An 8,921-nucleotide genomic window follows, 5' to 3' on the forward strand; every position below is an offset into this window, starting at 1 on the left:
GAGCCATAGGCGCCGAGCCGGTAAATTCTTAAGAAATAAGATTTTTTTTTTTTTTATACAGTCTAACTCTGTTGCCCAGGTTAGAGTGTCATTGTATCAGCCTAGCTCACAGCAACCTTGAACTCCTGGGATCAAGGGCTCTTCCTGCCTCAGCCTCCTGAGTAGCTGGGCCTATAGGTACCCACCAGGATGCCAAGTTAGTTTTTCTATTTTTAGTAGAGATGGGGTCTGGCTCTTGCTCAGACTGATCTTGAACTCCTGAACTCAAGGGATCCTCCCACTGTGGCCTCCCAGGGTGCCAGACTACAGGTCTGAGCCATCATATCCAGCCTAAGAAGTAAGATCTTAAGAGAAAGAGTGAGCAGACAAATACATAAGTATTTTGACTCTGAGGAGAACCAATGGCTTGACTGCTTGGCAATCTTTTTTTTTTCTTATATTTGGAATAAAGTGCTGGGTGTGCTATTGTCTGTTGTGCTGAGGCAATGGAGAGGGGGGAATAAATTCAGAGTTATGGCTAAATTCCATCTCTTCAATACTTATACATCTTCGTAGGAAATGAGCTGATGTATGCCACTGATGATAGAGGCAGCTTTTGTACCTGAGATTCTAGCATTAGCTTGGACAAATATTTCCGTTCCTCTGTAGTAAATGTCTCCTTTTTCAGTTCTTCAAACCTCTTGGCAAACCAGTCTTTCTCCTCCTGGCTCTCAAGTTGGGCGGTTTCAATAGAGATCTGCCCGCAGTAGATTTCATTGAGATAGGCCAGTACTTCCTCCAGAGAGGCCTCTTCCTTCCCCATGTTCAATAATCCTAAAAGGTAGAATCAAAGGGATCATTCTGAAGAACAATCAACCCTGCAGCAAACTGATTCTGGAATATGCCAAAATAATTACCTCAATTTAGAGCACTTTGTGCTCAATAACATGGGTCATTATTGACACTTATCTAGATGTTTCTAAAGGTACAACTAAAAATATGGTCAAAGGCCAGGAAGTAGTAAAACCAGGAGAAGAAAAAATAAAACTTTCTTCACACAGACAGAGCCCTGTTGCTTTATGCTGTTTCGTTCTACAGTACTTTCAAAATGAAAATTAAAACTTACCTTTCATCTGCTTTATAGCTATAAATCATAACATTTTATTTGAAATATTTCCCCAAATCTTCAAGTCTTATCAATAAGGTCCATTATTAACAGTTGGTCTCAATGTGAGTTTAAACATGGATTATTTATTTATTTATCATTATTTTTTTGGAGACAGAGTTTCACTCTGTCGCCCTGGGTAGAGTGCCACATGGCGTCATCATAGCTCACAGCAACCTCAAACTCTTGGGCCCAAACGATCCTCCTGCCTCAGCCTCCGAAGTAGCCAAGAGTGCCCACCATAATGCCTAGGTAGGTTTCCTATTTTGAGTAGAGACAGAGTTTTACTCTTGCTGGTCTCAAACTCTTGAGCTTAAGCCATCCACCCACCTTGGCCTCCCAGAGTGCTAGGCTTATAGGCAGGAGCCACTGTGCCGAGCCTAATCATGGATTAATATTAATAATTTCAATGGGCAAATTTTATTTTTTTTATTTAATTTTTTTTTCTTTTCTTGAGACAGAGCCTCAAGCTATCACCCTGGATAGAGTGCTGTCACATCACAGCTCACAGCAGCCTCCAATTCCTGGGCTCAAGGGATTCTCCTGCCTCTGCCTCCCAAGTGGCCGGGACTATAGGCGCCTATCACAACGCCCGGCTATTTTTTGGTTGCAGCCATTATTGTTATTTGGCAGGCCTGGGCTGGATTCAAACCTGCCAACTCAAGTGTATGTGGCTGGCGCTTTAGCTACTTGAGCCATAGGCACCAAGCCATTTTTTTTTTTTTTTTTTGTGAGACAGAGTCTCATAGCTCTGAGGTAGAGTGCTGAGGCTCATAGCTCACAGCAACCTCTGACTCTTGGGCTTAAGCGATTCTTTTGCCTCAGTCTCCCAAGTAGCTGGGACTACAGGCGTCTGCCACAATGCCCAGCTATTTTTTGGTTGCAGTTATCACTGTTGTTTAGCAGGCCTGGGGCAGGCTCACACCCCCAGCCTTGGTGTATATGGCAGGAGCCATACTCAATGAGCTACAGTGGACAAAATATTTCTTTACTCAAGATCTAAGGCCTTGATTAACATTCTCAGTTGTATGGAAAGTATATATAATTGACAGAGTATGTCTTCTTTTTTTCTTTTGATCCACCGGTGAGAGAGTATGTCTTGATTACAGAATGTAGTTTAAAAATATAAATGAAGGCTCAGCGCCTGTGGCTCAAGTGGCTAAGGCGCCAGCCACATACACCCAAGGTGGCGGGTTTGAATCCAGCCCGGGCCCACCAAACAACAATGACGGCTACAACCAAAAAATAACCAGGCGTTGTGGCGGGCGCCTGTGGTCCCAGCTACTTGGGAGGCAGAGGCAGAAGACTCGCTTGAGCCCAGGAGTTGGAGGTTGCTATGAGCTGAGATGCCACGGCACTCTACCCAGGGGGACAGCTTGAGACTCCTGTCTCAAAAAAAAATATATATATAAATGAAAGAGGGCAGTGCCTGAGGCTCAGTGAGTAGGGCACCAGCCCCATATACCGAGCGTTGCAGGTTGGAACCCAGCCTGGGCCTGCCAAACAACAATGACAACTACAACCAAAAAATAGCTGGACATTGTGGCAGGTACCTGTAGCCCCAGCTACTTGGAAGGCTGAGGCAAGAGAATCACTTAAGCCTAAGAGTTGGAGGTTGCTGTGAGCTGTGATGCCACTGCACTCTACAACACAGTGAGACTCTGTCTCAAAAAGAAACCAAAAAACACCCAGGCATTGTGGGGGGTGCCTGTAGTCCCATCTACTTGGGAGGCTGAGGCAAGAGAATTGCTTAAGCCCAAGAGTTTGAGGTTGCTGTGAGCTGTGATGCCACGGCACTGTACCAAGGGCAATATAGTGAGACTCTGTCTCAAAAAAATATAAATAAATAAGTTAAAATTAAAAAACAAAGAATAAGAAAGGAACTCCACCTCCTTTGGGCAGCTCCCTGTTCATCCCTGGGGAAGATGAGCCGTACCTGTGGTGTTGAAAGGGCCCTGCAGCGTCTGCACCAAGGCTTGGATTTCAGGTACACTCTCCAGCAGGGCTTGTCCAGCAAACAGAGGGTTGATTTTGGCAGCTTTATGACCATGCTCACAGTATACTGTCACCAATCTGGCAAGGCCATGATCCACTAAATCAGAGGGAAATAAAACAATACAAACAGTTTAGGAAATGCCCACAAACCACAAAAATCAACTTTTTTTTTTTGAGACAGAGTCTCACTATATCACCCCCAGTAGAGTGCTGTAGTATGACAGCTCACAGCAACCTCAAACTCTTGGGCTTATGTGATTCTCTTGCCTCAGCCTCCTAAGTAGCGGGAACTACAGGCGCCCACCACAACACCTCGCTATTTTTTTGTTGTAGTTGCCATTGTTGTTTGGCAGACCCTGGCTGGGTTTGAACCCACCAGCCCCGGGGTATGTGGTTGGCACCCTAGCCACTGAACGACAGGTGCTGAGCCACAGAAATCAGTTTTTTAAAGAAGCAGTTGTAGCTTTAAGCAGTTTAAATGGCTCCTACCCACCACATCCATAGGCAGTTTTGAGGATAAAGACTATCCACATCTAGAAAACACATTTAGTGGGGGCAGTGCCTATAGCTCAAAAGGGTAGGGCACCGGCCCCATATGCTGGAGTTGGCAGGTTCAAACCCAGCCCTGGCCAAAAAAATTAAAAAAAAAAAAAAAAGAAAAGAAAACACATTTATTGCCTTAAATTTATCTCAATACCTAAAGTTGGTAGTGGAAAAAAACAGGAAATAGAACTATGAGTGTACATTTACAAAAAATAATTACTCATATAAATATCAGAAGGAAACACTCCAACCTGAAGACAACTTAAAAGTTCAGATTATGGATAAATGGAGTCTTTTTTTTCTCCTAGTTTCTTGAGATGTGTCTGTATCTTATATTTTACATAAAAACAGACATAGGCTATAGTCTAGAAAGTAGATGGGAAGGGAAGCGGGGATAGGGGCAGAGGGAGGGTATTTAGGGGGACCTCACCTAACGTGCATGATGCAATGGTACATTTCAAAACTATTAAGAAATGAAGGCTTGGCAGCTGTGGCTCAAGTGGCTAAGGCACCAGCCACATACACCTGAGGTGGCGGGTTCAAATCCAGCCCAGGCCTGCCAGGCCACAATGATGGCTGCAACCAAAAAAAATAGCCGGGGCATTGTGGTGGGCACCTGTGGTCTCAGCTACTTGGGAGGCAGAAGCAGGAGACTCACTTGAGCCCAGGAGTTGGAGATTGCTGTGAGCTGTGATGCCACAGCACTCTACCCAGGGGGACAGCTTGAGGCTCTTTCAAAAAAAAAAAAAAAACCTAGAGTAGTTGTTTTCTGTTACTTATAACTACAAGAACCTTAGCTAACACAAAAAGAATTTGTTTTAATTATAGTAGGGATATCTATATCAATTACTTTACCTCTGCTATAAGCAAATATTGGGGGGGGGCACAGAATGGTGTTTTGTTTTCTGGAAGAAAAATGCTCATATTAGCCAGCATGAAGTACACTGCCAAGTAACTTAAACTAAACTTAGTACTTACATTAAAAGTCAATGTAGTTATTTTTCATCATCCGATCATAAACAGCCTCTCCCCAAAATAATCTAGATCAAATCCACAGTTCTATTTTCATTCGAAGCAGCATAAGCTTAAAGCAAGTGGGAGCACCGAGCATCTATAAAAACATTAGACTTCCAAGAAAGGGAATCTCATAATTTGAGTTCCTTAGAACCCTGTTAAAATGAGATAGTGACCTCTAACTTTACCTTACCTTAGGAATTTCATATATAACCACATTAAAAGCCAAACAACTTTATACCAGAATACAATATTTTGTATGATAAACTCAGACTTAGGGCATGCAACTGGATTCATTTTATATAATATCCCACCTGAAACACAACAGGCTTTGAAGAGTAAATTTATTTTGCCAAATATTTTTTCTTGTAAAAAGACTCTGAACTCTAAATAAAAAGCTTGTTCTGGTTCTTTTAGCTTTTTTAAATCCTTTCTTAAATCACTACCAAGGTATATATATACAAGTAAGAAAGGGACACAGATTGAGAAAAAAATGATAGTGACTATTTATTGAATACTAACTTTTGCTGCACACTATGTTGGAATTAATTTTTTTTTTGAGACAGAGTCTCACTTTGTTGCCCTGGGTAGAGTGCAGTGGTATCATAGCTCACAGCAACCTCAAACTCTCAGGCTCACGTGATCCCCTTGCATAAACCTCCCAAGTAGCTGGGACCACAGGTGCCCGCCCCCATGCCCTGCTGGTTTTTCTATTTTTCAGTAGAGATGGGATCTTGCTCTTGCTCAGGCTGGTCTTGATTGAACTCCTGAACTCATGTGATGCACCCATCTTGGCCTCCCAGAGTGCTAGAATTCTAAGTGTGAGCCACCGTGCTCTGGCCAACTATGTTGTTTCTTTTCATGCACATCATACTTAATCCCGCAAAAACTCTGAAATAGGTGTCCTTATCTGCATAAGGATTAACTGAGACCCAAAAGAGATAAGTGACTGGCAAAATGTGACACAGCCAGGTACTAAAGAAGCTGGCATTTAAACTCCTGTGTTTGACTTCAGTATAGCATTTCATTTGTTACACCCAACAAATATTGAAAAGTCCCAAGTATATAGCAAAAGAGATGAGAGAACTAGACATCATTAAGATCCTTTTTTTTTTGTAAGTGCAAGAGCTAATGTCTTTAGCCTTCTTCAGTTTGTATTTGTGCTCCAGAATTATCTATGTTTTCAAAAATCTCTAATGCATTCAGACTTTCCTATGACTCCTTTAAAAGTTTCTGTTATTCCCAATATGCAAGAACCCTACAAGCTGCTTCCACCACTGAAGCTTGGTGAGAAAGTTAGTAACCACTAATGCTGTCTGGGGTCCTGGGGCCCCATCTCCTGATGGTCTCTAAATTCTGTCATTTTTTATAATGGAGGTCCCAAAACCTCTATGATAAAATTTATACCCTTGAATCGCTACTTCTAACCCATCTCCATTTTAAACTGGGATGTCTGATAAATAAATTCAAGTTTCCTTGGAAATCAAAGTTTACAGAGGTTAAAGTACAAGTTGTTACTAATAGCTTGCTACAAAAAAACACTCATCACGGGTCAAATTTTAACTAGTGGTACTCTGACATCTGAAAGGTTACTGGAAGCAAATTCAATATCTCTTGAAAGCCTTAATACAAGGGAAGCATTAGTGAATAATGTGGTTGTTGATTTTAGCCAAGGTAAACATTTAAAAACAGAAGTCCTGTGAAGGGTAGGGGAGTGGGGAGGCTCTGTACCTCCTCCTATCTCACTGGTCATCTTCGATGTGGGAGATGCCATGTGGCCAGTTCTAGCAGGGTTAGTCCTTTGATTCACTTTGCCAATACCTAAAAGTTATGGACATCATCCATCATACTAACTCAGTTATTCCTCTCAGCCAAGATGGTACCGTGGGCCACCTGGGAGACATCGTGAAAAACACTGAGGGCCTTCCAACATGTCCTTGGCCTCCTCAGTTCTAGTTAGCAGAAATGACCACAAGCAACACTTATATAAGACTTAAGGCTCGGCACCTGTGGCTCAAGTGGCTAAGGTGCCAGCCACATACACCCAAGGTAGCGGGTTCGAATCCAGCCCAGGCCCGCCAAACAACAATGACGGGTACAACCAAAAAATATAGCCGGGCATTGTGGCAGGTGCCTGTGGTCCCAGCTACTAAGGAGGCTGAGGCATGAGACTCGCTGGAGCTCAGGAGTTGGAGGTTGTTGTAAGCTGTGATGCCACAGCACTCTGCCCAGGGGGACGGCTTGAGTCTCCTGTCTCAAAAAAAAAAAGACTTAAGACCCAAAGAATCTCAACTGTCATCATCAGCCAAAACAAAAAAAGTTGTTACTTTTTCTAAAACATGGTAATAGTGTATTACCCAGTATATGAAGGGCTTCCTTTCTTGATACTTGATGTTACAATTATACATGGAAAATTCAAACGAACTAAATGTCACCAATAAATTGCACATATAGAACATTATTTACATTTCTTAGTAGGAATAAATTATCTAACAAATATTCAGTTCTATAAGAGAGGGGAATATAAAACAATGTCTCTACCAAGCATGATCCCAATCTAACTCAGAATAAGATCTCTAAACAAAACTATACACAAATAGAAAAAGGTCTTGCAGCAGTTCTCAATCTGTGGGTCACAATCCCTAAGACCATTGGAAAATGCATCCTGCATATCAGATATTTACATTATGATTCATAACAGTAGCAAAATTACAGTTATGAAGTAGCAAAGAAAATTATTTTATAGTTGGGAGTCACCACAACATGAGGAACTGTATTAAAGGGTCGCGGCATTAGCAAGGTTGAGAACCACTGGAAAGAGTGTAAGGGGTCCCAGTACTGGGTGGTAAGGAAGCTCAGGTTAGGATGGTCTGGGGAATGGTGCCAGGCCATGGGGGATGGGTAAGAAGCAGAAAGGCCCACAACGAGGGAGAAGAGCTTTGGAAAAAGGTTGGAAAAGTGGAAAACCGATGTCAGAGAAGAAAGAAAGAAGCCAGAATGGGTCAATAAATATGAAAGCACTGAATATCACTTGAAAATTTTTTCATTTTATTCTGAGATGCAAAGTAGAGCCTTTGGAGGTCTGAGTTTATTTATTTATTTATTTTAGAGACAGAGTTTCACTTTATCACCCTCAGTAGAGTGCTGTGGCATCATTTTTTTGTTGTTGCAGTTTGGCTGGGGCCAGGTTTGAACTCATCACCCTCGGTATATGGGGCCGGTGCCCTGCTCACTGAGCCACAGGCACCGCCCTGGAGATCTGAGTTTAAAAAACAAAACAAAACAAAACAAAACAAAAAACTGACTGGGTGCCTGTAGCTCAATGAGTAGGGAGCCAGTCACATACACTGAAGGTAGCAGGTTCAAGCTTAGTCTGGACCTGCTAAACAATGACAACTGCAACCAAAAAACAGCCAGGTGTTGTGGTGGGCGCCTGTAGTCCCAGCTACCTGGGAGGCTGAGGCAAGAGAATCACTTAAGCCCAAGAGTTGGAGGTTGCTGTGAGCTGTGATGCCACAGCACTCTACTGAGGGCAACATAGTGAAACTCTGTCTCAAAAAAAGAAAAAAAAAAAACTAAATGGAACCAATAGTTCAGAAAGATTTGACTAAGCTGTAAGGGAAATAGGCCATCCATTATAATACCAGTCAGGCTAGCAGATTTACCTTCCTGAAGTCACAGATATTTTTGAGAATATAATGTCAGCTAAGGGCATCTGCCTAGGAACACACATACACAAACATCTATACAAAGTATAGATTGTGCAAAGTAGAGTTTGCATACAGAGTTGTGCAAAGTACTGAGACCCTTGGAAACCCTTTCATAGTAATTAATGGGCCCAGATTAGGAACCCTAGAATGAAAATCTTTTTGTAGCAGACCAGAATTAGGGTCTAGGAGCCTAGATAATGAAAAATAAAGAAAGCAAGGCTTTGAGAAATACGGTGTTAGAGATTTGATGAGTGTGAGGTAAAAGTTGCAGGTGGATTATTCACCCTAGATTTTTACAATACTGCTATAGAAGAGATTGTTGTAATTCCCAACTTCCATTCTTCTCTATTTCTTTTAAATTAATTTTAATTAAAATCATAACTGTAGGCTCGGCGCCTGTGGCTCAAGTGGCTAAGGTGCCAGCCACATACACCTAAAGTGGCAGGTTCAAATCCAGCCTGGATCTGCCAAACAACAATAATGGCTGCAACCAAAAAATAGCCGGGTGTTATAGC

At 42.2% G+C, this 8,921-nt stretch overlaps 1 protein-coding gene across 1 annotated transcript in view; it reads right to left on the reverse strand.

The window, feature by feature from the left end:
* The window catches only part of DHTKD1 (dehydrogenase E1 and transketolase domain containing 1), a 42,328-nt gene that overhangs the window by 27,700 nt on the left and 5,707 nt on the right, over nt 1–8,921 (reverse strand). Inside the window, exons 2-3 of the mRNA XM_003786814.3 lie at nt 3,081–3,236; nt 602–813 (exon numbers count right to left, since the gene is read on the reverse strand). Coding sequence (XP_003786862.1) covers nt 602–813; nt 3,081–3,236 — 368 coding nt within the window. The remainder of the gene's footprint in view (nt 1–601; nt 814–3,080; nt 3,237–8,921) is intronic.

The sequence above is a fragment of the Otolemur garnettii genome, unplaced genomic scaffold (assembly GCF_000181295.1).
Source record: "Otolemur garnettii isolate 467f Iridium unplaced genomic scaffold, OtoGar3 scaffold00019, whole genome shotgun sequence".
In the NCBI taxonomy this organism is placed as follows: Eukaryota; Metazoa; Chordata; class Mammalia; order Primates; family Galagidae; genus Otolemur; species Otolemur garnettii.